A 27888-nucleotide genomic window follows, 5' to 3' on the forward strand; every position below is an offset into this window, starting at 1 on the left:
TGAGTTACATGTTATTTCCGCCCTTAGTTCTATGACCCAGAAGTTGCTAAGAGAGATGGTACTGAATATCACTGAGGCTGGGAAGGCATTGCAGTGGGATCTAGCATGTTCAGAGACTCAGGATTTCCTGAATGACCAGCTGATGTCCATTCGGAATGATCTAGAACATCAGGCTTGGCCCACTGCCCTTACAGACACATCAGGAGTACCATCTGATCTGTGGCCATGGAGACTTACTTGGAAACTTTCTGGATGGAAGTGCGGACGTTCTCAGTGCTCCTTCCAAGCATATGGACCGGTAAAGGGGGTGTGGGCTCCTACATACCGTATCCTGCCGGGTCCATGGGGAGGATGCATGTGGGATTGGATAATTCACCGAGACATCTGGGAAATTAGACCACCTGATATGCCCAATCGATTTTTAGTCAGTGCTCCTGGGATTACACCTCACATTTGGATGGGGTTAGGAAGTCAGTGGACATTTTGGCCATTAGAACCCCACAGCTTCAGTGTAACCGTAAACTGGAGCCAGGAGAAGTTGTCACTGTTTATGACTACGTTTGCTGGGAGGGTAGGGGACAAGGAACTACCCTGACAGGACACTTACTTTTTCAAGCTAACGATAGCTGTGTGTATGTTAATGACACCACATTACAAGACATACATTTTAATCTCACTACCACTGCAGGCAATCATATTATTTACTGGCCTGCAGATAGAGCTTTCCAAGTAGCCCTTAGGTTCCAGATACCCTTTAATTGGACTAGTTTAGTACCTGATAGATTTCAGAATTTGTTTTCACTGTTACCAGAGATTCAGAAAATCTCTGAAGTACAAGGGCAAATTCACATGCTTCAAAACATATATCAAGTTGAAAAGTATGCCTTTCAGACTGCTTATAGAGTATCCACTTTATGTACTAAGTATGATGTATTGTGCTTTGTAACTAAGGCTGTACAACAACCCCATTATAGTTTTGCTATGGGAATGTTATTGCTTGTATTGTTATTAGTTAGCTTAGGATTATGTTATTGTTGTTGTAAAAGACGTAATAATAGTAATACCTTTCATGTTCATGCTAATCATGCATTGTCATTACATCCAATCAGAACCGCTAACATTGAAACATCTGATATAGAATCTGAAGTCCAGGACTTGATGCAAATAGAGGTTTGAGAATGTTTGTTGTACTAGAAGTACAAAAGGGGGGGTTGTGGAAGCAGAAAAAGAACTGTCAGAAAAGAACTGCAATGCATGACAGTTTGTTAGCAAGAGTCAGGCTAACTGTAGCCCTGATAACGCGAGATTTGTAGAAGCGAGGATTGTGTGAGGCGGGTGAGAAAGTACTGTGTGAGAAGTTATTGTGACCTTGTATAGATAAGGTGTAGAAGACCTTGTGTAGATAAGGTATAGGAAATATTGTATGTTGGCAAGAGTCAAAACAATTAAGAAATAAGATATCAAGATGGCTTATGTATAACAAAATGCAGCTGTCCCTCATTATTTTCTGTAATGAAAGGTATAAATGCTTGTTGTAATTAGGTATCAGTGAGAGAGACCTGCTTGGCTCTCTCCCTCTGCACAATTGTGAGAGTGAATAAAGCTTCTGACTTGCTGTACCCAAACAAAAAGTGAGAACTCAGTTTTTCTCCGACAAGCTCTTTGAAGCCTGCATCCCAAGGACGGGGGGGAAAATTGTGGGGAAGGGTTGAAGACCAAGCTGGATGTCCAAGTACTTGAAACAGGTGATTAAGAGAAAGCAGAAAGCCTACAAGGAAGGGAAGGTGGGAAGGTTCAGCAAGGAAAGTGATCTCTTGGAGGGCAGAAAGCGTAGGGGGAAAGTGAGAACTGCTGAAAATCAAGCAGAGCTGGACCTTGGAAAGGAAATTAAAACCAACAGTAAAAGGTTCTATAGCCATATAAATAAAAAGAAAACAAGGAAAGAAGAAGTGGAGCTGCTAAGCACTGCGGATGGGGTGGAGATTAAAGATAATCTAGGCACGACCCAAGGCCTAAACGAATGCTTTGCCTCCGATTTTAATAAGGGTAACGAGGAGTTTAGGGGCAGTGGCAAGGTGGCTAATGGGAACGACAATATGGAAACAGAAATTACCATATCTGAGGTGGAAGTCAAATTTAAACAGCTTAATGGAACTAAATCGAGGGGCCTAGATAATCTCCATCCAAGAATATTAAAGGAACTGGCACATGAAATTGCAAACCCAATAGCAAGGATTTTTAATGAATCTGTAAACTCAGGGGTCGTACCCTGTGATTGGAGAATTGTTAATATAGTTCCTATTTTTAAGAAAGAGAAAAAAGTGATCCAGGAAACTACAGGCCTGTTAGTTTCACCTCAGTAAGGTTTTAGAACAAAATTTTGAAAGAGGAAGTAGTTAAGGACATAGAGATAAATGGTAATTGGGATAAAATACCACATGGTTTTACAAAATAGATTGTGCCAGACCAACCCGATCTCTTTCTTTGAGAAGAGAACTGATTTTTTCGACAAAGGAAATGCAATAGATCTAATCTACCTGGATTTCAGTAAGGCATTTGATACAGTTCCACAATTATTAGTTAAATTGGAGAAGATGGGGATTAATATGAGAACTGAAACGTGGATAAGGAACTGGTGAAAGGGGAGAATACAGTGGGTCATACTGAAAAGTGAACTGTCAGGCTGGAGGGAGGTTACTAGTGGAGTTCCTAAAGATCAGTCTTGGAACCAATCTTATTAAAAAAATTTATTAATGATATTGGAACAAAAAGTGGGAGTGTGCTAATAAAATCTGCATATGACACAAAGCTGGGAGCTATTGCCAATATGGAGGAGGACCAGAATATTATACAAGAAGATCTGGATGACCTTGAAAACTGGAGTGAAATTTAATAGTGCAAAATGCAAGGTCATGCATTTATGGACTAACAACAAGAATTTTTGCTATAAGTTGGGGAAGTATCAGTTGGAAGCGACAGAGGAGGAGAAAGATCTGGGCATATTGGTTGATCACAGGATGACTATGAGCCACCAATGTGATATGGCTATGAAAAAAGCTAATGCGGTCTTGGGATGCATCAGGCGAGGTATTTCCAGTAGAGATAAGGAGGTGTTAATACCATTATACAAGGCACTGGTGAGACCCTAAGTTCCCTGTAAGCTGCGTGGTCGTGCAGCAGCCTATTTAGTGCTGCACAGGTGCTCAGAGAACCTGCCCAGGGACCTGCTCTGCCCCTCCCCTGGTCCCCAACCTGCTGCGGCCAGGGTGCCCCTCCCACAGCCCCAACGCAACCTGAGGCCTGGACCTGCTGGGGCAGTGCGGCTGGAGCAGCCCCAGCCGCGGCCGGTGTGGCCCAGGAGTGGCTGGGGCGGCGCGGCCCGACCCCAGAGTGGCCCGGACCCAGACGCAGCTGGGGCGGCGTGCCCCGACCCGACCCAGACCTGCTGGGGCCGGGGGAGGGGTGCCTATCCTGCAGCCCCAGCCGTACAACTCCCGTGGCGGGGAGAGGCTCCTCTCCCGTCCAGCCCAGGTGCTGCTGCGGGGAGAGAGGGCTGGGAGGAGTCCTCTCTCCCCGCTGTAGCCACGGAGCACCCTCCTGCACCCCAAACCCCCCTGGCCCCAACCCAGAGCCCGCACCCACAGCTGGAGCCCTCACACCCCTGCACCCCAACCCTCTACCCCAGCCCTGAGCCCCTCATCCCCAGTCCCATCCCAGAGCCCACACCCCCAGCCAGAGCCTTCACACCCCTTCACCCCAAGCCTCTGCCCAAGCCCTGAGCCCCCTCCCACACTCTGAACCCCTCGGCCCCACCCCCACCACATGAATTTCGTGAATGAATGAAAAAATGAAAAAATTCATTCCACACATGGGTGGAAAAAATTAGAGGGAACAGGGAGACCTCATCTGGAATACTATGTGTAGTTCTGGTCTCCCATGTTTAAGAAAGATGAATTCAAACTGGAACAGGTGCAGAGAAGGGCTACAAGGATGATTCGAGGAATGGAAAATCTACCTAGTGAGAGGAGACTCAAAGGGCTTGGCTTGTTCAGCCTCCCCAAATGATGGCTGAGGGGAGATATTGCTCTTTATAAATACATCAGAGGGATAAATACCAGGGAGGGAGAGGAGTTATTAAAGTGCCAATGGCTATAAACTGGCCATCAACAAGTTTAGGTTTGAAATTAGATGAAGGTTTCTAACCATCAGAGGAGGGAAGTTCTGGAACAGCCTCCCAAGGGGAGCCGTTGGGGCAAAAAACCTAACTGGCTTCAAGACTGAACATGATAAGTTTCTGGAGGGGATGGGATAATGAGACTGTCTATAAGGGCATGTACCTGACCTGCGACTACTAGCAGCAAATATCCCCAATGGCCAGTGATGGGACCCTAGGTGGGGAGGGCTCTGAGTTACTATGGAGAATTCTCTCCCAGGTGTTTGGCTGCTGGGTATTGCCCACATGCTGAGGGTCCAACTGACTGCCATATTTGGGGTTGGGAAAGAATTTTTCCCCGGGTCAGATTGGCAGAGACCCTGGGGGGTTTCACCTTCCACTGCAGCATAGGGCACATGTCATGTGCAGGTTTCAGCTAATGTAAATGGTGGATTCTCTGTAACTTGAAGGCTTTAAATCATGATTTGAGGATGTCAGTAACTCAGCCAGAGGTTAGGGGTCTATTCCAGGAGTGGGTGGGCAAGGTTCTGTGGCCTGCAATGTGCAGGAGGTCAGACTAGATGATCATGATGGTCCCTTCTGGTCTTAAGTCTATGAGTGAGCAACGGAGCCAGATGGAAATAGGACAAGGGAGGCCACAGAACTCTGAGAGACTGGGGGGCAGAGCCCAGGTGGCAGGGAGCTCTGAGGGTTTGATGGGGGGAGCTGTGCGGGGTTGGGGAACCCCAGGTGGGGGGAGCTATGTGGGGGTGGGGAACCCCAGGTGGGGGGGAGCTCTGTGTGATGGAGTAGCTGTGCGGGGGTGGGGAACCCCAGGTGTGTGTGTGGGAGCTCTGTATGACAGGGTGAAGGGGGAGCTGTGCGGGGATGGGGAAACCCAGATGGGAGGAGCTCTGTGTGATGGGGTGAGGGGGCAGCTGTGCAGGGGTGGGGAAATCCAGATGGGAGGAGCTCTGTGTGATGGGGTGATGGGGGAGCTGTGCAGGGGTGGGGAACCCCAGGTGTGTGTGTGGGAGCTCTGTATGACAGGGTGAGGGGGGAGCTGTGCGGGGATGGGAAACCCCAAGTGCGGGGGAGCTCTGTATAACAGGGTGAGCTGTGCGGGGATAGGGAAACCCAGATGGGAGGAGCTCTGTGTGATGGGGTGATGGGGGAGCTGTGCAGGGGTGGGGAACCCCAGGTGTGTGTGTGGGAGCTCTGTATGACAGGGTGAGGGGGGAGCTGTGCGGGGATGGGAAACCCCAAGTGCGGGGGAGCTCTGTATAACAGGGTGAGCTGTGCGGGGATAGGGAAACCCAGATGGGAGGAGCTCTGTGTGATGGGGTGAGGGGGGAGCTGTGTGGGGGTGGGGAATGCCAGGTGGGGGCAGCTGTGTTCAGAGGTTGATGTGAGGCACTCTGTGGGGTTGTAGAACCAATGTGAATGAAATTGTTTTTAGTTATTCACTGTACCATTGTAACTTCTGTTCACCATTTCATTACACTTGCCATTTTGCCTACATTGTAACTTTCATTACACTTGCCATTTTGCCTACATTGTAACTTCTGTGCAATATTGTAATTCAAAACCCATTTTAAAATGCTAACTCCATTTTGTAAAAGGCTTGTGCTGCAGCCTCCATTTTTGCAAGCCATACTGTAATTTTATTAGTCTAGTTGAGATGTGTGAATGAGGTATGTATGGGTGATAGAATCAACCTCCAGCACCAGCCCGTCCTGATGAGATAAAGTTCAAATACCAACGGCTGAAGAACTAGACAACAGCCCTAACTCAAGCAAGAAGCATCCACCCTAAAAAGAAAAAAACAACAGAAGGAAGATCAAAGCCAGGTCCCAGGCTGACAGTCACACCTGCAATTGACGGGTGATCAAGCACCAAACCCAGAGGCAGCGTGACACAGCAAGACCTAGAGACTTTGAATCCAAACTAAAAGCCTATAAAAAAGGAAGGGTGAGATGAGAGAGCTTTCCTGGCCAGTTAGCTGCCACGAGCTCCGATCCCAAGCTGCGAACTCAAACTACAATCAGGACCGGTAACTATCCAGCAGCTGCAGAACATTTTGGTGTGTGTGTGTGTGTGTGTGTGTGTGTGTGTGTGTGTGTGTGTGTGAGTGTATGTGTATAAGCACTGAGGTATTTGCTAATAGTTACAGATTATTAATAAATGTGGCATCTTTGCCTTGACCCCTAAAACGATCCTGTATAAGTTTGTGGGACAACATTATTGGTGGAGAATGCGAAAGGGGGAGCAAGCATAGAATCCACAGTTATTATAAAAGTGGTGTGCACACCGCCAGCTTTAGCAAGCCTGGCACTATAGGAAAAAGAGTGTAAACTTTCAGTTAATTAACCAAACTCTGAAGGAAATAGGAGTTTAGGTTTAAATTGTGTTATAGAGGTACATACACCCTCAGCCGTAGCAAGACTGAGCTAAAGAGGAGAACTAAGGCCTGGTCCCCACTAAGCCCCCACTTCGGACTAAGGTACGCAAATTCAGCTACGTTAATAACGTAGCTGAATTCGAAGTACCTTAGTCCGAACTTACCGCGGGTCCAGACGCGGCAGGCAGGCTCCCCCGTCGATGCCGCGTACTCCTCTCGCCGAGCTGGAGTACCGGCGTCGACGACGAGCACTTCCGGGATCGATCCCAGAACATCGATTGCCTGCCGCCGGACCCTCCGGTAAGTGTAGATGTACCCTTAGTGTTTCTCACTCTGATCCGGGGAAGGATTTGTATAATTGGTGTATGAACCCTCGGTGGTAGCAGACCGAGTAATACAGAGGGAGACTTAGTGTCTCTCCCTCTGGCCCAGAGTGGGTTAAAAAAAGACGGTTACTTACCTTCTGTAACTGTTGTTCTTCGAGATGTGTTGTTCACGTCCATTCCACATTAGGTGTGCGCGCGCCGCGTGCACGAACGTCGGAAACTTTTTCCCTCAGCGGCTCCCGTCGGGCCCGCAGGGTCTCCCTTCCCGCCAGAGCGGCGCCCCGCCCTAGCGTATATATATCCCTGCCGGCCCGACCCTCCCTCAGTTCCTTCTTGCCGGTGACTCCGACAGAGGGGAAGGAGGGTGGGAAGTGTAATGGATGTGAACAACACATCTCGAAGAACAACAGTTACAGAAGGTAAGTAACCGTCTTTTCTTCTTCGAGTGCTTGTTCACGTCCATTCCACATTAGGTGACTCACAAGCTTACCATCGGAGGAGGGTAGGAGTCAAGGAATAACTGATTGAAGCACAGCTCTGCCGACCATCGCGTCATCTCTGGTCTGATGGTGGATCGCGTAGTGGGCTGTGAAGGTATGAACCGACGACCAGGTGGCTGCCCTGCAGATCTCCTGGAGCGGGACCTGCGCCAAGAAGGCCGTCGAGGACGCTTGGGCCCTAGTAGAGTGAGCCCGGATCGGAGGTGCAGGCATGTTGGCAAGCTCGTAGCACGTACGTATGCAAAGCACGATCCATGCCGACAGGCGTTGCGTCGAAATAGGCTGGCCCCTCATTCGTTCAGCAACGGCCACAAACAGCTGAGTCGATTTGCGGAAAGGCCTGGTACGGTCCAGATAAAAAGCCAACGCCCGCTGAACATCGAGGGTATGCAGGCTACGATGGCGGGGGTCCGTATGGGACTTGGGGAAGAACACCGGTAAACAGATGTCCTGCCCCATGTGAAAACTCGTGACCACTTTAGGGAGGAATTTAGGATGAGGTCTAAGCTGCACCTTATCCTTATGAAAGACGGTATAAGGAGGCTCCGAGGTGAGGGCCCTCAACTCCGATACCCTCCTAGCCGAGGTGACGGCCACGAGAAACGCGACCTTCCATGAAAGGTGCATGAGGGAGCAAGAGGCCAGGGGTTCAAAAGGCGGCCCCATGAGCTTAGTGAGGACCAGATTGAGGTCCCACGGGGGTATAGGTGGGCGCGAGTAGGGGAACATCCTCTCCAGCCCCTTGAGGAATCGGACTACAGTGGGATTGGAGAACACGGATATCCCCGATTCCCCAGGGTGGAACGCCGATATGGCGGCTAGATGCACCTTAATAGAAGCGGGGGCGAGGCCTTGACGCTTGAGGTGCAGCAAGTAGTCCAGAATCAGTGGTATCGAGGCCTGCAAGGGCTGGATGTGCTGAGGCCCACACCATAGGGAGAAGCGTTTCCACTTGGCAAGGTAGGTCGCCCTTGTGGAGGGTTTCCTACTACCAAGGAGGATTTGCTGGACCTCCTGAGAGCACCTGTGCTCCACCTCACTTAGCCAGAGAGAAGCCATGCCGTGAGATGCAGCGATGGCAGGTTCGGGTGGAGTAGGCGACCCCGGTCTTGGGTGATGAGGTCGCGATGGAGGGGGAGGGCTATCGGAGTGGTCACGGACAGTTCCAACAGAGTTGTGAACCAGTGTTGTCGTGGCCAAGCCGGGGCGATGAGAATGACTGTCGCCTTGTCCCTGCGGGTCTTGAGGAGGACCCTGTGGATGAGTGGGAATGGGGGGAAGGCATACCTCAGGCTCCCGCCCCACGGGATTGCAAAGGCGTCTGCCAGAGAGCCCGGACTGCGTTTCTGGAATGAGCAAAACTGCGGGCACTGGCTGTTGTCCATGGTGGCAAACAGATCCACCTGGGGAAACCCCCACCTTAGGAAGATTGAACGGAGGATGTCCCGTCTCAGCCTTCACTCGTGCATGAGATAGGACCGGCTGAGACGGTCCGCCAGCCCGTTCTGGACCCCGGGGAGATATGCAGCCTGGAGGTGCACTGAATGGGCTATGCAGAAGTCCCAGAGGAGGAGTGCCTCGCGACAGAGGGGAGAGGACCGGGAACCGCCCTGCTTGTTTATATAGAACATGGCGGTAGTGTTGTCTGTCAGAACCGACACGCCGTGTCCTCTTATGGTGGCGTGAAAAGTCTGGCAGGCGAGGCGAACCGCCCTCAGCTCCTTCAGGTTGATGTGAAGCAACTGTTCCTCCCTGGACCACAAGCCCTGAGTGCGCAGGTCCCCTAGGTGCGCCCCCCAACCCAGGTCCGACGCGTCTGTCACTAACGTCAGAACTGGTTGTGGGGCGGCGAACGGGACCCCCGCACAAACCTGCTGTTTATCGAGCCACCAACAGAGGGCGCTCGATACCCGAGCTGGGATCGTGACGACCATGTCTAATGGGTCTCTGTTGGGGCGATATACCTGGGCCAACCACAGCTGCAGAGGCCGGAGTCTGAGACGGGCGAGCCCGACTACGTGTGTGCATGCCGCCATGTGCCCCAAGAGTTGTAAGCAACATCTGGCCGTGGTCGTGGGGAATCGCTGAATGGAGGTCACGGCCTCCTGGATAGCCAGGAATCGCGGTACGGGAAGACTCGCCCGTGCCGCCACCGAGTCCAGGACTGCCCCTATGAAGTCCAGTCTCTGTGTGGGGACTAGTGAAGACTTGGGCACATTGACTAACAGACCGAGTTCTCGGAATACTTGTAGCGCCAGTGCCACGTGGGCGCGAACCTCTACCTCCGACCGGCCCGCCAGGAGCCAATCGTCCAGGTACGGGTAGACGCGCATCCGTCTTTTTCGAAGGAAGGCTGCTACCACGGACATGCATTTCGTGAAGACACGTGGGGCTGTTGCCAGACCGAAGGGCAAGACCGTAAACTGAAAATGACGCTGGATAGTGAAGCGCAGGAACCGCCGGTGGGCCGGGCTGATGGCGATGTGAAAGTTGGCGTCTTTCATATCGAGGGCAGCGTACCAATCCCCCGGATCCAGGGAAGGAATGATGGTACCAAGGGAGACCATACGGAAACGTGGTTTTTGCAAGTACTTGTTCAGCTTGCGAAGGTCCAGGATAGGACGGAGGCCCCCTTTCGCTTTGGGAATGAGGAAGTATCTGGAATAGAACCCTTTTCCTCTGAGGTCCAGAGGAACCTCTTCCACCGCCCCCACAGCGAGGAGGGTCTGTACCTCCTGCATGAGGAGTTGCTCGTGAGAGGGGTCCCTGAAGACGGACGGGGGTGGTGGGTGGGAGGGAGGGGGCGAGGAGAACTGGAGGGTGTAGCCTGACTCTACCGTGCGCAGGACCCAGTGGTCTGATGTTATATGAGACCAGGCACGGAAAAAATGGGACAGGCGGTCCCTGAAACACAGGGGGGGATCCGGAGAAGAGATGGGTACGCTGTCCTCGATCGCAGCTTCAAAATCCTTGTTTATTTCCCGGCTGCGGCTTGCTGTGGCCCTGGTTTTGGCCTTGGTTAGGCGTATTGTTGCGCCTACGCCTATTGTCCCTGCCCCGTCTACGGTATGGTTCGTGCCGAGGGCGAGGATGGTACTGCCTCTGTGGAGGCTGTGGTTTGAAAGGCTTCCTCTGCGTTACAGGGGTGTGCATCCCCAAGGACTTGAGGGTAGCCCGCGAGTCCTTGAGGCCATGGAGTCTGGCATCCGTTTGCTCCGAAAACAACCCTGAACCCTCAAATGGAAGGTCTTGGAGGGTGTTTTGCACCTCAGGGGGAAGACCAGAAGCCTGCAGCCACGCTGAGCGCCTCATTACCACGCCTGACGCGATAGTCCTAGCGGCCGCATCAGCCGAGTCGAGTGAGGCCTGTAGTGAGGTTTTGGCCACCGCCTTTCCCTCGTCCACTATGGCCGCAAACTCGGGTTGCGATCCCTGAGGCAAGGCATCCTTAAATTTAGACACTGATGCCCAGGAGTTAAAATTATGCCTATTGAGGATCGCTTGCTGGTTCGCGATCCGCAATTGGAGGCCTCCGGACGAGTAGACCTTTCTGCCAAACAAGTCCAATCGCTTCGCCTCCTTGGCCTTGGGGGCTGGGGCCTGCTGGCCATGCCGCTCCCTCTCGTTGACTGCCGAAACGACCAGCGAACATGGGGTTGGATGGGAGAATAGGAAGTCAAACCCCTTGGATGGGGCGAAGTACTTCCTCTCGACGCCCCTTGCCGTCGGCGCAGAGGAGGCTGGCGTCTGCCACACAGTCTTATAATTTGACTGTACCGTCTTTATAAGCGGAAGTGCGATCCTGGAGGGACCCTCCGGGCTGAGAATGTCCACCATGGGGTCCTCCTGCTCAACAGTCTCCTCTGCCTGCAACCCCAAATTGAGGGCTACCCGGCGGAGCAGGTCCTGGTGTGCCCGATGGTCAATCGGGGGAGGGCCGGACACTGTTGTGCCCGCCACGGCTTCATCCGGTGAGGAGGAGGAGGTCATGGCCTTCTGCGCGTCCTCGTCCTCCTGCAACTCCTCCTCGGCGGGACGGTCCTCTGGGGTGCGTCCCCTGCCCTGGGTCAGGGACGGTGCCGGGCTCGGTGCCGAGTCCGTCTTATCCCTGTCTGGCGGCCTGGAGACCGTGGCCTCCGCACGGAAGGCAGGACGGTACCGTGGGGAGCGGGACCGGTGTCCTGAAGGGCCCGATCTCGAGGTTCTGGACGGAGGGCCTTGCTGATGATAGGCCCACGGGGTCCAGAATGGCCATTGTCCAGGATGGCTCCAATGTGGTTGCCAAGAGGCCTCGTGCTCCCTAGCGGCGTGCACTCTGCGGCCATATCTGCTGGAAAGGCCCGAGCCCTCCTCCGACGCTAGGGACGGCGATCTAGAGGGCCACGGCGGTGCCGTTGAGCGGTGCCGTTCCGGAGTCGGGGAGCGGTGCCTTCGGGAACAGGACCGTGAGAGGCGCCGTGCAGACCTGGACCTGGACCGGTACCGTCGATCCCGGGACCGGGAACGGCTGCGGGAGGGCGGTCTCGGGAACCTTGTGACCGACGCGTCCCGGTGCCTGCTCGAGCCGGGCTGCTGGGACGGTGCCTCGCTCGCGTCGGGGCCTGACTGTTTGGCGGCCCGTTGCGCGGCGGGAAGCCGGGAGTCCACCGAGGCGGAGCTCGACCGGGACTGGCGCCGTGTCCGGTGCCGAGATGGCGACCGCGATGGGCGCATCATCGCCGGCTTGCCTTTGGATGGCAGTCGCGGCGGAATGTCTTTAGCGCGGAGGGTGCTTTCGGTGGACAATTCAATGAGGTCCTTTGCTGCCTCAAATGTGTCCGGGGTGGAGGGCTGTTCCAACAGTTCCTCCAGCCCTTCCTCCTCACTCGACGCGCTTATCCCGGGGCTCGACGGGCCTTTGGGCGCCGGAGCCACTGGCACCGGGATCTGTACCGGGGCCGTAACGGCCTTGGCAGCACTCGCGGTCTTCGCCGGTGCCGACTTCTTGTGCGGGGAACGTCCCCTGGCCTTGGGCTGGCTCTTTGGCCTGGCCGGCGAAGAAGAACGGTGCCGGGTGTGTTCCCGTCGAGGCGGCACCGTAGACTTAGGCTGTCCTGCCGGCGTCGGGTCGCAGACCGATGCCGGGGCACTCCGCACCGAGGTCGACGGTGCCGTGGAAGAGGAGGGCTGCAACGCCGCCTCCATGAGGAGCTGTTTAAGGCGAAAGTCTCTCTCTTTCTTAGTCCTGGGCTTGAAAGCTTTACAAATCTTACAGCGCTCCTTTTGGTGGGCTTCCCCCAGGCAACGAAGACACGAGTCGTGCGGGTCGCTCAACGGCATAGGCCTGCGGCACGTGGCACAAGCCTTGAAGCCTTGGGCGTGCGGCATGCCCCGCCGCCCAGGGCCGGTGCCGGGGTCGCCAAACACCTATCACAAAGAGATTTAAGTCTTTGTGAGGGACTAATAAACTACTATTTACACTAAACTTTAAACACTTAACTATAACGAACTGATAACTATCACTAATCACTTATGCTAAGGGACACTCTCAGACGAGAGATAGAGTTGTTCCAACGTCGCCACGGGCGGTAAGAAGGAACTGAGGGAGGGTTGGGCCGGCAGGGAGATATATACGCTAGGGCGGGGCGCCGCTCTGGCGGGAAGGGAGACCCTGCGGGCCCGACGGGAGCCGCAGAGGGAAAAAGTTTCCGACGTTCGTGCACGCGGCGCACGCACACCTAATGTGGAATGGACGTGAACAAGCACTCGAAGAAGAACATAAGATACAGATCTTGTTCTCTTAAACCAAACTCTGAAGGATATAGGAGTTTGGGCAGTGTAGTGTGGTTTATGTTTGTTTGTTTTGTTTTGTTTTTTTTGTAAGTAATATTGTGGTAATTTCATAATTTTGAAGAAAATGTTTAAGGAACGGGACCAGGAAGGGTGGGGGCTAGTTGGAAAGCCCACCCTCCTTGCTAAATTGGTAGTGGAACAAGGCTTGTGCCCATGGAAAGTAACTGTTTATTGGAAAAAGCAGGATCGGGCCCAGGCAAGCAACAGATAGACAAACTGGAAAACAGGTTGGGTACAGAGAGTTAAAACAGCACTCTCAAATCTTACAGCAGCAGTAACATCAGGAGAAGAAACATTTGAGACCCCAGAAGGGGGCAGACCTTTGGGACCCCTCTGGAGATTGGGAAGGGGGATATTTGGGTAAATTCCTCCTCCCAGTGCCAAAATGCCATTGAAACAGTTAACAACAGTGCCTGCTTCTGCCTCAGATCTCCAGGCTATGGCAAAATGGCTGGAGATTTTAAAACATAATTTTTTTTCTAGATGGAGTGTTAACGCCCTTTTACTGAGAGAAAGGGAGGATTTACACTCACAAGAAATGCACCACTTAATTAGCATTTGTGCAGCCCCAAGTACCAAACACACTGTGGCAGAAACTAAGCAGGTTCTGCCATGGTGAAAGCACTGTGCTAATTTGTTTCCAAGCTTTTATCTTTCAGGCTCTAAACCAGAACATCAGGAGAGCTGGTACCAGCTGAAGAGTTATAAAATACCATGGTTATAGTGTCATGACAAAGTCTGTGTTCAGTGTTCTGTGTTGCATGTTCTGTGTGTCTGTCTCTAGTGGTGTCCTGTGCTAGCATTGGGTCCAGAAAAAGAGGGGATACTACACTAGACAGGGCAAATGTATTTTCCTCTCTCTACTTCCCCCATGTCCATCCAATTTATCAATCACCACTTGTGTCCAAAGGACTTTGGTCCCCAGTGCATCAGGTTTATTTTTTGTTAGGTTCTCTAATAGTCATTTTGTTGTTAATTTTTGTTATTAATACATTTGTATTGTTAGTTACATTTGCTTGTATTGTTAATTCCACACTTTCCTCTATGCGCTCTGGTTCTACTTCCCCAAGCCCTAAAGGGTAGTTCTTGGGCCCCCATAACCTGTAAAACCTTGGCCCATGATTGTAGGGCCCCATCTTTCAGGTCCCCAGAAACCTCTTGAGAACAACTGTTAAAAATAGGAAATTCTGCAACATTTTAGCAACTAAATATTAGTTTAAGTCCAAATCAGCTTAACCTTGCATGACAACTGTGGTACTCCTACAAAATCTTATTTGTTGTGTGTGCTTAAGAAGGTCCTGACCTCAGTGACTTTTATTGTTTGATGGCTATTGCAGCATCAAACTTGGGCCTCATCTTGTTTGTCAATGTACCCAATTACTGTAATAGTAATGGTTTTATAATTGTTTGGTTTGTTTGCAACAGATCACCTGTGCCCTACAATAACAACAACTGCTGTAATAATCCTAAATAAAGGGGCAGAGTGTTGTAGGAGCAGCCCACCTGGTCAGCAGTTCTAAATATAATTTTTCATCCCATCATTGTCCTATTAGTAATCCTAACTGTTATGTTGGTTCTGCCTTAAAACAATTACATAAAGTGTGACCCATTCAATACCCCTGGATTGAAGGGTCAAAAGGGGGACAATGTAGAACCAATGTGAATGAAATTGTTTTTAGTTATTCACTGTACCATTGTAACTTCTGTTCACCATTTCATTACACTTGCCATTTTGCCTACATTGTAACTTTCATTACACTTGCCATTTTGCCTACATTGTAACTTTCATTACACTTGCCATTTTGCCTACATTGTAACTTCTGTGCAATATTGTAATTCAAAACCCATTTTAAAATGCTAACTCCATTTTGTAAAAGGCTTGTGCTGCAGCCTCCATTTTTGCAAGCCATACTGTAATTTTATTAGTCTAGTTGAGATGTGTGAATGAGGTATGTATGGGTGATAGAATCAACCTCCAGCACCAGCCCGTCCTGATGAGATAAAGTTCAAATACCAACGGCTGAAGAAGTAGACAACAGCCCTAACTCAAGCAAGAAGCATCCACCCTAAAAAGAAAAAAACAACAGAAGGAAGATCAAAGCCAGGTCCCAGGCTGACAGTCACACCTGCAATTGACGGGTGATCAAGCACCAAACCCAGAGGCAGCGTGACACAGCAAGACCTAGAGACTTTGAATCCAAACTAAAAGCCTATAAAAAAGGAAGGGTGAGATGAGAGACTTTGGGTAATGTTCTGCTATCACGCGCCCGACAGAGACCCGGCTCCTCCTCGTGCTCAGCTTTCCTGGCCAGTTAGCTGCCACGAGCTCCGACCCCAAGCTGCGAACTCAAACTACAATCAGGACCGGTAACTATCCAGCAGCTGCAGAACATTTTGGGGTGTGTGTGTGTGTGTGTGAGTGTATGTGTATAAGCATTGAGGTATTTGCTAATAGTTACAGATTATTAATAAATGTGGCATCTTTGCCTTGACCCCTAAAACGATCCTGTATAAGTTTGTGGGACAACAGGGTGGGGTGAGATACCCCTCCCTGCATGCCATCTGGGGTAACAGGGGAAGCTCTGTGCAGGGTTGGTGATGAGGGAAAGTGTTGCGTGCTTGAGCTGAGGTTACCCTGGGTGGTGATGGGGGGGTGCTCTGTGCAGGGGGTAACAGAGGAGCATTGTGACATGTGGGTACCCCGGATGGGGGGGCTCCAACACTGCTAAGCTGGCAGCTGTACTGGCAGCAGCAGACGCCAGGGAGCTCACTCGCTGTCCTGGGACTGAGGGAGGGCAAAGCAACTGCTTGTGTCTGTGGGCAATGTCGCCACCCAGTGCCCTGGCCTGGCAGCTTGGGTGCTGAGTGCCACATGGGCCTTACTTCACCATGCACCTGAAGTGCCCTCAGTCCCCAGGTGCTGCCCAGCATGGTGCCCTCCTGCCCCGGCAGTGGTGTTGCCCAGCCTGCATGCCCATTAGCCTCTTACCTTGCCCAAGTGTGTCTGCTGTTTGAGTCTCTCCAGGAACTGAGCATGGTGCTGCTGGTACGCCAGCTGCTGCTGGATGGCCTTGGGGTTGGGAGGGAGGGGCTCAGAGCGGGTCCGCCCCAGCGGTTTGTGGTGGCCTGCCAGCGACAGCCCGTCGGTGGGGATGAGTGTGTGGGCGAAGTGGAACGGGATCGTCCCCAGGCCTGGCACTGCGGGGAGAGAGACTGGTGAGGCAGGGCTGGAGCTGGGTGCAGCACCAGGTGCTCAGGAATGGCCGTGGGCTTAGGGTGTGACATTATCATCCCCTAACCTGGCCTGTGACCCCTGGCCTGCCTTGTGCTGCAGCTCAGGCCCCCCCACTGCCCTTTGGGGCTCCGTGCAGCCCCACAGACAGAAATCATTGTGTCTGCTGGGGTTCACCCCCTCCCATTTCACTGATTTATACAGCCCTTACAGACAATTTGCGGGGGGGGGGGGGAGGGGAGGGACTGGTACAGTTGTTCCCCTTTCTCCCATCTTGTCAGCTCTGGGGCTCCCTGCTGGGCCCACTACAGCCCTGAGAACCCATGCTCCAGGCACTAGCGTAGCTAGGGGGGGAGAGGGGCAGCAGCCGCTCTCCCACTGAGCACAAGTGGCGCCTTTTCAATTTCCGGCACTTTGGCGGCGGGCCCTTCACTAGCTCCGGGTGTCTTCGGCGGCACTGAAGGACTCGCCGCCGAAATGCCGCCGAAGACCTGCGGAGCGAGTGAAGGTCCCGCCACTGAGGTGCCGCCGAAGACCCGGAGTGCTGCCCCGTCAGTAAAAGCACCGCCGGGTGAGTAAAAGCGCCGCAGCGGGTGGTGCCTTTTTTGGGGATCGCTCCCCCTGTTCCCTCCACCTGGCTACGCCACTGGCTCCAGGGGCACCATAGGCAAGCCCTTCCCAAGGACAGACTGGCTAATGCCCAGCACCTGCAGCTGCACGGTTCTCAATGGGGGCTGAGGGGGGAATCTCCATGATGTGCCCTGGGGGAGGGGAATCTCCCTGGGACTCACTGGGGGAGGGGGCAGGAGGTGAGCTCCATGTTCTCACAGAGCGCGGAGGGGCAGGCCTTGACCTGTAGGCCAGCTGGAAATCCAGCCAGGTGCCAGCCGCAAGTGCAGTATGTGTCAGGCTGGGAGGTGAGCAGCAGAGGGCAATCGCATTAGGGCTGGCCACAGCTCCCACCCTTCTCACCCCCACTGCCCTGCCATTGTGCAGCCTGCAGTGGCTGGGGGAGACCTCTGGCTGCCCCTCACCCGCTTTCCCCCCTCTGCTCCACACTTGAAGCAGAAGGGTTGGGTGAGCCATAGAGAGGGAAGCCCAGAGAGGGAAGCTGCCTCCTGGCTCCCGCACAGTGCCCTTGCCCTGCCCTGCCCTCGCCAGCCGGGTGACACTCGATTCCATCTGGCCGTAGCACTCTCCCTGAGCAGCTGCCTGAGCCCAGGTAGGCAGGCAAGGACAGCTCATGCCCTGAGAGCACATACTCCTGGCAGTGCACCAGGCATCGCTGCAGGGACTGTCCCTGGTTCTGCACCCAGCCCTGAGACAGGGCAGAGTGCGCCATCTTGGGGCAGTCCCGGGAGTTTGCCACCATCTGCCCAGCTGTGCTAGTGGGAAGAGCGCCCGTCCCCAGGTCCAGCGCCACACATGGGTATGTCCTGCTGCTCCCAGCAGGGGTCGAGCAGCCATGGCCAGGGGCCTGGGTTGGCATCGTTTGCTGGGACTGCTTTGGGCCCATTAACCCCTCAAGTCTCTGCCAGGTCAGAGAAACAGCCCAGCGCAGCTCCAGCATTGCCCTCCGCACTGGCTGGACCTGGCCCTGCCTGGCTGTTAGCACATCACACCTGGCACGAGGCTCCCTTAAAGAGCATTGCTGCCACGGGACAGCACCAACCGTGTGCACTGAACGCCCCTGCAGCTCCATTGGCATGTGTGACCCCCTGCACGGAGCCTCGGGTGCAGGGTTTATGCGGGGCCCTAGTGTGCAGCAGCTGCTCTCCCTGGAGCCCCAAGTTCCTGCTGTCGCCCCAAGAGACTCACCAATGGCCTCCTCTTCAGGGAAGGGGGTGCACTCTCCTTGCGGGTCAGTGGGTTCTTACGCCGGTCCACCAACTTCTTGGGCTTGTACCACACCTTCAGGTTGGGCTCAGATGCTGCGGGCAGACAAAGCTGTTCGTTAGTGGTCTCCCTGCGCTATGGCATTGATACAGGTGCTGCCACACTGGCCTCTTGGGCTCAGGCATGACCCTTGGGGATGTCGCAAAGTCACCTTCAGACCTGCACACCTGTGCGCCAGCCCAACCCCCTCCCACTCCCTAGCCAGTGCCAGTCTCACCTCCCTGCCAGGACACAGGCCCTAAGTGTGTGTGGAAGCGAAGGCCAGGAGGAAGTCAGGCTGGGAAGGTGGCTGAGTCCACCCTGCTGTCACACCTGCACCCATGGGCACGAAGCCAGCATGGGCATGGCCGTACCTGTTTTCCGCAGAGGAAAGTGCTCCGGAGGGTCTATGGAACTGCTGGGGACTTGTGGCAGGAAGGGGCTGAGCACAGGAGGGGCAGGGCCTTCAGTATCCAGGGGCTCCAGCGATCTGCAGGGAAGTAGCAGCATGGTTAGACACCAACCCTTGGCTCCAGGATTCTTCTCAGCCCTGCAGCACTGGCATTCCCCTGGAAAAGCCTGGTGCAGCCTGGCCCCACCATGCCACTGAGTTTGCCCCCAGCTTCTTGGCAAACTCCTACCAGCTCAATAAAGGGCATCCCCGCCCCTGGTGCTGGGACAGCCCCCAGACACCCTCGGTCCAGAGCAGCCCCCGCGCCTGGTGCTGGGACAACCCCCAGACACCCTCGGTCCAGCGCAGTCCCCGCCCCTGGTGCTGGGACAGCCCCCAGACACCCTCATCCCAGCGCAGCCCCCACCCCGGTGCTGGGACAGCCCCCAGACACCCTCATCCCAGCGCAGCCTCTGCCCCTGGTACTGGGACAGCCCCCAGACACCCTCGGTCCAGTGCAGCCCCTGCCCCTAGTGCTGGGACAGCCCCCAGACACCCTCGGTCCAGCGCAGCCCCCGTCCCTGGTGCTGGGACAGCCCCCAGACACCCTCGGTTCAGTGCAGCCCCCACCCCTGGTGCTGGGACAGCCCCCAGACACCCTCATCCCAGCGCAGCCTCCGCCCCTGGTGCTGGGACAGCCCCCAGACACCCTTGGAGACAGCCCCCAGACACTCTCGGTTCAGTGCAGCCCCTGCCCCTGGTGCTGGGACAGCCCCCAGACACCCTCGGTTCAGCGCAGCCTCCGTCCCTGGTGCTGGGACAGCCCCCAGACATGCTTGGTCCAGTGCAGCCTCCGCCCCGACGCTGGGACAGCCCCCAGACACCCTCGGTCCAGCGCAGCTCCTGCCCCTGAACCTGCGACACCCTCGGCCCAGATTTCCTTGGTCGAGCGCAGCCCCCCACCTGTAGTACTGGGTTTGCCCCAGCCTGGCCTGTCCCCCCAGGAAAGGTGCACATGTGCATCACTCTGTCCCAAGTTTTCCCCCACAGTCTGTATGGGAAGTGCCTCCACCCACAGTGCGCATCCAAGGCCCGGACACTCCAGAGATGCTACAGTTAGAGCCCTGCACAGATACAACATTTGGATCCACATCCGAGCCGTGATCTGCAAAAATGGCCCGGGGATCTAAAGCGGCTATCCGCAGATTTGCAGGGCTCTAGCAACAGTTCCAGAGATGGCCTGTCGAGGTGTGAGCAGTGGGTGCCTGCCAGGTCCCCACGGAGAGCAGATAAAACCTGGTCTGGACACTAGAGGGAGCTCCCTGGTTGCTGCAAACCACAGAAAACTCCAGCTCAGAGGGGCTGCCAGAGCTGCAGAGTCCTAAGGAGCCTAGGTGAACAGAGTGTCCCCCGCAGGATCACTGCACCCACTGCTGTGCTCCACAGAGACAGATGCTGTGAGACAGATGCTGTGAGAGCCCCTGCCTCACAGATAGATGCAGGCCTTCCCATCAGGAGACAGGCTCTCTCCACTGAGAGCCCAGTATCTCTATCTCACCTGTATGGCCTGGTGGCGTGTCTTTGGGATGCTCAGGTGTCTCTATCTCACCTGTACGGCAAGGGGGGGTTGGGGATGCCCAGGTGTCTCTATCTCACCTGTACGGCATGGGGGGGGGGGTTGGGGATGCCCAGGTGTCTCTATCTCACCTGTACGGCAAGGGGGGGTTGGGGATGCTCAGGTGTCTCTATCTCACCTGTACGGCATGGGGGGGTGTTTGGGGATGCTCAGGTGTCTCTATCTCACCTGTACGGCAAGGGGGGGTTGGGGATGCTTAGGTGTCTCTATCTCACCTGTACGGCAAGGGGGGATTTGGGGATGCCCAGGTGACTCTATCTCACATGTACAGCATTGGGAGAGGGGTTGGGGATGCTGAGGTGTCTCTATCTCATCTGTAGGGCATGGGGGGGCCACTGGGGTTGCTGGTCCTTTCCAAAGCTGCCTGTTGTTTCTTCAGGATTACCTCGGCCAGCTTCTGTTTCACCACCGTGCTCGCCACAGCACCTGCAGGGAGAAGGGGAATGAGCATCCTGGGTTGGGAACCAACACGAGCCTCCTACAGGGCTCCCAGTATGACATGGGCGGCCTCCCCACTGACTTCCTGCCCTGGGGCACCTGCAGGCAGGTAGCACATACCTGAGTGGCCAATGCCCATGGCACAGTGACTTGGCCACAGGCCTAAGAGCTGGGCCCCTCTAGCACATCCCTGCCAAGCCTTGCTCAGATGCTATTAGTTTCTCAGTCAATCCCCCACCTCCATCAGCCCCTACTGCTCTGTACGGCCCCCTCGGGCAGCCAGCTGTGAAACCTTGTGCCACCCCTGTGCTACATAGTCCCCAGGTCTCATCGCTTACTCTGAGAAAGGCCCCTGAGGCTTCATAGTCTTCTTCCTGATTTCTATTATTACTGCATTAGTGCTTTGCCTAGAGGCCCCACTATGCCAGGAGCTGCCTTGCCACAGAGTGACTGAGATTAGGGCCTTTTTGTGCTAGGTGCTGCGCATGCATGCAACAATATCTGAGATCGGGGCCTCACAGTGCTGGGCATGGGCACGTGCACACACACACACACACACACACACACACACACACACACCGAGTACCCAGATCGGGCCCTCATTCTGCCAAGCGAGCACACACACACACACACACACACACACACACACACACACAGTCCCATGAGAAAAGTCTTTCAAAGCCAGATCCCAGCTTGAGAGCAGAGTTTGGCCAGGATCACTTCCTTGGACGCAGCCAGTCAGAAGGCGGGCTCTAGTCTCCACTGCAGGCTCCCAGCTCTATAGCAAGTGGCTGGCACACAGAATCACAAGGCCTGATCCTGTGAGGCACCAAACTCTCAACCCTAACTTCACCTTTTCCGTGTTGTCCTGGACCCCAGCTTAGCCTGTAATCCACTGCCCTTCCCTTGGCACACTGTGCTGGCCACAGGGCCACGCTTGAAATGCACTCCTCTTGCTTTGACAGTGGCAACTCGCTTCTCAAGGCCACAGTGCTGCTGCCTCGCTCCTTGCACATCCCGCACCACTTTCTCCTCTCCACTGGCTGCCCCAGTCCAGCTTTGGTCCAGTTCCTTTAGTGCAGGAGCCCAGAGAATGTGTACCTTTGCAGAGCACTGGGAGTCCAGCCTGGCAAGCGGCAATGTCAGCTAAGCAGGGGGGTCTGTCCCTTTAAGGGCCTGCAGCACCACAGAGCAGCAAGCCCTGCCCTAAGGAGAAGCCCAGCAGGCAGGTGTTGGGAATCAGCAGATCCAGCCAAGAAGCGGCTAATGACTGGCTCTGATTCCCAGCTGGGAGACAGAAGTAAGGACTCAGGCCTGTAATGGCCTATGTGGTTCCCATGTACATGATGGAGCCCTCTAGTTAATCAAAAGGGCCTCCGCCTCTTCAGAGGGGAATGATCAGAAAAAACACAGGGATCAACGGATTCTAGGACACAACTGTGACGTTGTGCAGTCTACATGGTTTTATAAAAACATGATAATAAGTGAATATAATGTAACTGGGATAGTTTTATAAAAATTTTGATAATAAGTGACTATAATGCAAATGGGATATGCTTTGTGCAAAAGGTCTCTTGTAAGGTATCATTACAAAGCTCATAAGCTACTGAGTGTGATCATCCTATTTGTAGAAATGTACCACTCTTGTATCTAAAACTAGAAATATAAAATGTAACTCTGAGGGCCTATTGTAATTATGTAAAGTGTGGGCCATTAATGATGGTTTGGAATCTTGATGACTCCCATTGTCTGCAGATGGCTGTTTACCTGTGAGTCTCCCTGTATATGTGTGTGCTGGCAAGTGAGTAATGAAGTCTTGCAGTGACATGTGATCATGTCACCTGAACTGGAATCCATCTTTAACCTGGTGCTTTTCCAGTGAGGGGAGGGGGTGGAAACCCAGAGGGACAAAGGGTTCCCGCCTTATGCAAAAGATATATAAAGGGGTGGAAGAGAACTGAGATGAGGAGAGGAGCCATCATGGAGAATCCCCTAGATAACACCTAAGCTGGAACAAAAGCTGTACCAGGGGAAAGAATTGTGCCCAGGCCTGGAAGGTGTCGAGTCTGAGAAAAACTTCCTGAAGCATCTCGGAGGGTGAGATTATCTGTATTTAGTTTGATTAGGCATAGATTTGCGCATTTTATTTTATTTTGCTTGTGACTTACTTTGTTCTGTCTGTTACTACTTTGAACCACTTAAATCCTACTGTCTGTATTTAATAAAATCACTTTTTATTTAGTAATTTACTCAGAGTATGTATTAATACCTGGGGGAGCAAACAACTGTGCATATCTCTCTATCAGTGTTATAGAGGGCGAACAATTTATGAGTTTGCCCTGCATAAACTTTATGCAGGGTAAAACGGATTTATCTGGGTTTGGACCCCATTGGGAGTTGGGCATCTGAGTGCTAAAGACAAGCACACTACTGTACGCTGTTTTTGGGTAAACTTGCAGCTTTGGGACAAGTGATTCAGACCCTGAGTCTTTGTTAGAGCAGACTGGAGTGTCTGGCTCAGCAAGACAGGGTGCTGGAATCCTGAGCTGGCAGGGAAAACAGGAGCAGGGGTAGTCTTTGCACATTGGGTGGCAGCTCCCAAGGGGGTTTCTGTGATCCAACCCGTCACAACAACAAATGAAAAAAGAGGAATGGGAGAGAGGGTCACAGGTTTACAATTGGGATCCCAGAGGGGGACACCAAGCAGAGAATGCTGGACAGAACCCACTGCTCCTCCAAAGAGTCCAAGAATGCCACCCAGAGGCACTCTGCCCAGAGTCATGAATGGACAAGTGCACAAAATTGAGCCCCACAGTCTCAGTTGCAGCGCCTGTCCAACCCCCTCCTCCTTGACTGATATATGGCCAAGATGGCCAACGCCGGGAGGAGGCTGATGAGGTGGTCCTACAACCTTGTGGGGCCGTGGATAAGGAGTGCAAGGAAAAGTGCAGCCAGAACCTCAGCAAGAGGTTCTGGAGGGGGGCAGAAAAGGGGCTGTGGCCTGGTGCACTGTAAATATGCACACGCTGGGGTCTCCCTCTCGCCACAAGAAGAACAAGTGTCAGGGGAGTCCAAAAACCACATAACGCTCCTGTGCTCACAGCCCCGTGAGGCAGCCATTAACTTATATCCCCAGCAGATTGTGGCACGAAGGTGGAATACAGGCTGGCCCACCGGGGCTCCTTGCCCTCCAGAGCTGGCAGCAGATCCCACCATTTTGTATCGGGGCAGGACACAAGGGTGAGGTAATGAACAATGTGGGGCACAAGCTGTTCCCATGATGTGGCTCAGAAACAGACTGGCTGGATCCTACTAAGTCAGCTCATATGGGCAGTTTGAAGCAGCCAGGGGGGCTCGCAGGGCCAGGGCCCGACCTCGAGCTCCAGAAGGCCAGGCAAACGGGCAGGCAAGGAACACGCTGCTGCAGGACTTGCTCGAGGAAAGCTATAGAGGCAGGGGGCAGGGCAGCCTTTACCTCCTGGAGCTCATGGCAGGGGACATGCAGGGTGGGCAACCCCATTCACTGAGCAAGTGTACCAGGGTACACCCAATCCCACCAACCGTGGTCCAGGAGGTCTCTGTCTCTGGTAACACCAGCCAGGACCAACCTCCAGTGCACTGAAAGGACCTCCACCGTGTGTGTCACAAGACGTGGGCGTGGAACAGGGGTTCATCTAGGAGGTTCACACCCTCAGTGGCCATAACAGACCTGGCTGTGGAGACCAACCTCCAGGTCCTGAGACCATCCTGGTAAAAGATCGGCAGCTCAGAAAGGTCTCAAGGGAGACTTCTCGGATACAGATAAAAGAGTTGCCAGTCATGTTGGAGTCCTCAGAGGTGGTGGAGGAAGGTGTGCCTTAGCTGGCTCCAGGCCAGACTACAAGCATTATAAAGGAGCCTCTGCAGGGCCTGGAGATGGAAAGTGTGGAAAGTGTATGTGAATGCATATCAGGCCCTGCCCTCCCTCTTCCAGAGGGAGGCTCAGCACTCCTGCAGAGACTCAGTGCTTTTGCGGCCAGAAGAACTCCAGGACCTTCCCCTGGAGGTTGGCCAGGGTACACAAGAGTGGGCTCAGGCTATTAAACCAGTGCCAGAGCATGGACAGAACTAGTATGTTAAGAACCAGTGCCTTCCCTGAAGGGAAAGGCACCAGAGAAGCCCCATCCATGCCCACAACCCATCAGACACCCTGGCCCCCAAGTCAGTCCTATTTTCTAGTAGGGAGGGATCGGTGGCCAATGGAAGCCCAGACAGAGTAGCAGACCTGTGCCCCACTGGATGGTATGAAGTGCAGGTGGGAGGGAGCTTACATGACACCCATTGCGGACCATCAGGCCAGAGCTCTTGATCCAGCTGACCCAGGCAGAGGAGGCCACTGAATAGATGGTTTGGCAAGCCTCCACCCCCACCATGTCTTCCAGATCCTGGGCCAGAAGTTGCACATTGTTGGTATACGCTGACAGGACCACCCTCCAAGCCGGGTTGCGGAGCACCAGCCCCATCAATCGCTTGCAAAGGAAGGCCTTGACGACAAGGGCATATAATTGGCCAGACAAAGAGCAGCCCTGACACACTCCCAGACCAAAGATGACTGGTTTGGTCAAGGCCCAGTTGAGCTTGACTATACACTCTGCAGAGGTGTGCAGCACCTGAAGGAACCTCACAAATTGGGGACTGAAGCTGATTGCTCACACAGTTCCCATGAGAGACTCGAGGTCCACCCTGTCAAATGCCTTCTCCGGGTCGAGGGACAGGAAGTTGAGAGACAAACATCCCTACATGCCAGACAGAAAAGGTCCCAGACTAGATATAGATTATCAAATAAACTCCAGCCTGGGACAGCATAGGTCTGGTCGGGGAGGATCACATATGCCAGCATGGACTTCAGCCATAGCAAGATGGCTTTCGCTATGACCGTATAGTCTGCACTGAGTAGCGATCAGGGCTGGCCTTACCATGAGGCAAACTGAGGCGGCCGCCTCAGGTGCCAGACTGTGGGGGGGCACCAATAGGACCCAGAGTGTAGAAAATTGTGTCTGCTGCTGGTGCATATGTATTCTCTCTGCTCTAGATGCACAGAGATGGTGGAGTGCCGTGCTGGAGGAAGGAGAACACAAGAGACATAACAGGCAGGCAGGAGAAAAGGTGAGAGGGAATAACAGAAAGCAGCAGGAGCTGCAGGGAGAGGGAGGAGGAGGAGCCTCTTATGTACCTCTCTAGCACCCCCAGAAGCCTGGACTGATTAACACCAGCTTCTCAGGGAGCTTCCTGTTTCCTGCTGCTTTCCTGAACCCACTTGAGGAGAACAGGCAGTCAACTGAAGTAGAAGGAGCCAGTTAGGCCCTTAAGACACTGATATCTTCCCTCACTCAGGCCCTGCTACCAGCCTGCTTATTTGTCCCCTTCAACTGAGTGTTGAGAGCCACTATAGCAGGCACAGAACAGCAGTCATGAGTGAAAGAAGAAAACGCCCTTTTGGGGCAGCATTCAGAAAAAGAAAGAAAGCAAAGGAAGCTTTTCTATCTAAGCAGGAAGGAGCTCTCCTGAGATACATAGACACAAATGTTCACGGTGAGCCTTCCGGCCCCAGTGAGGATGTGATTGGTGAGGAGATGCCTGATCTTCCGGTTAGTCAGAGTGCAGGTGACCTGGCAGCTACTGCAGCATCCATATCTCCATCTCAAATGGATGTAGTCATGCACATTCCCGAAGAAAAGTGTAGATCAGAGAAGAGTGTGGTGGAGGTACAAGAAACAGCTGCTGCTGAGTTTAGTTCCTTAAGTCTAGATGATCCAGGACCGCGGACCCACTTGAGCAGTAGCCTGAGGGACTTATCATAGAATCATAGAATATCAGGGTTGGAAGGGACCTCAGGAAGTCATCTAGTCCAACCCCCTGCTCCAAGCAGGACCAATTCCCAACTAAATCATCCCAGCCAGGGCTTTGTCAAGCCGGGCCTTAAAAACCTCCAAGGAAGGAGATTCCACCACCTCCCTAGGTAACGCATTCCAGTGCTTCACCACCCTCCTAGTGAAATAGTGTTTCCTAATATCCAACCGAGACCTCCCCCATTGCAACTTGAGACCATTGCTCCTTGTTCTGTCATCTGCCACCACTGAGAACAGCCGAGCTCCAACCTCTTTGGAACCCCCCTTCAGGTAATTGAAAGCAGCTATCAAATCCCCCCTCATTCTTCTCTTCTGGAGACTAAACAATCCCAGTTCCCTCAGCCTCTCCTCATAAGTCATGTGCTCCAGACCCCTAATCATTTTTGTTGCCCTCCGCTGGACTCTTTCCAATTTTTCCACATCCTTCTTGTAGTGTGGGGCCCAAAACTGGACACAGTACACCAGATGAGGCCTCACCAATGTCGAATAAAGGGGAACGATCACATCCCTCGATCTGCTGGCAATGCCCCTACTTATACAGCCCAAAATGCCGTTAGCCTTCTTGGCAACAAGAGCACACTGTTGACTCATATCCAGCTTCTCATCCACTGTGACCCCTAGGTCCTTTTCTGCAGAACTGCTACCTAGCCATTCGGTCCCTAGTCTGTAGCAGTGCATAGGATTCTTCCATCCTAAGTGCAGGACTCTGCACTTGTCCTTGTTGAACCGCATCAGGTTTTTTTTGGCCCAATCCTCTAATTTGTCTAGGTCCCTCTGTATCCGATCCCTACCCTCCAGTGTATCTACCACGCCTCCCAGTTTAGTGTCATCTGCAAACTTGCTGAGAGTGCAGTCCACGCTATCCTCCAGATCATTAATGAAGATATTGAACAAAACCGGCCCCAGGACCGACCCCTGGGGCCCTCCACTTGAAACCCGCTGCCCGTTGATCCCGAGGATCTAGACAACTTTCTATCCACCTTATAGTCCATTCATCCAGCCCATACGTCTATAACTTGGTGGCAAGAATACTGTGGGAAAGTATTTGCTAAAATACTGCTTCTTTGCTAAAGTCAAGGAATAACACATCCACTGCTTTCCCCTCATCCACAGACCCAGTTATCTCATCATAGAAGGCAATTAGGTTAGTGAGGCACGACTTCCCCTTGGTGTATCCATGCTGACTATTCCTGATCACTTTCCTCTCCTCTAAGTG

At 53.5% G+C, this 27888-nt stretch overlaps 1 protein-coding gene and 1 pseudogene across 1 annotated transcript in view; both read right to left on the reverse strand.

Annotated features, from left to right (window-relative positions):
* The window catches only part of LOC135891996 (patatin-like phospholipase domain-containing protein 6), a 536125-nt pseudogene that overhangs the window by 33897 nt on the left and 474340 nt on the right, over positions 1 to 27888 (reverse strand).
* LOC135891916 (histone deacetylase 7-like) overlaps positions 1 to 27888 on the reverse strand; it is a 60168-nt gene that overhangs the window by 20479 nt on the left and 11801 nt on the right. Inside the window, exons 3-7 of the mRNA XM_065419601.1 lie at positions 20664 to 20772; positions 18694 to 18812; positions 18263 to 18375; positions 17657 to 17762; positions 16202 to 16410 (exon numbers count right to left, since the gene is read on the reverse strand). Coding sequence (XP_065275673.1) covers positions 16202 to 16410; positions 17657 to 17762; positions 18263 to 18375; positions 18694 to 18812; positions 20664 to 20772 — 656 coding nt within the window. The remainder of the gene's footprint in view (positions 1 to 16201; positions 16411 to 17656; positions 17763 to 18262; positions 18376 to 18693; positions 18813 to 20663; positions 20773 to 27888) is intronic.

This window comes from Emys orbicularis, chromosome 19 (assembly GCF_028017835.1).
Source record: "Emys orbicularis isolate rEmyOrb1 chromosome 19, rEmyOrb1.hap1, whole genome shotgun sequence".
In the NCBI taxonomy this organism is placed as follows: domain Eukaryota; kingdom Metazoa; phylum Chordata; order Testudines; family Emydidae; genus Emys; species Emys orbicularis.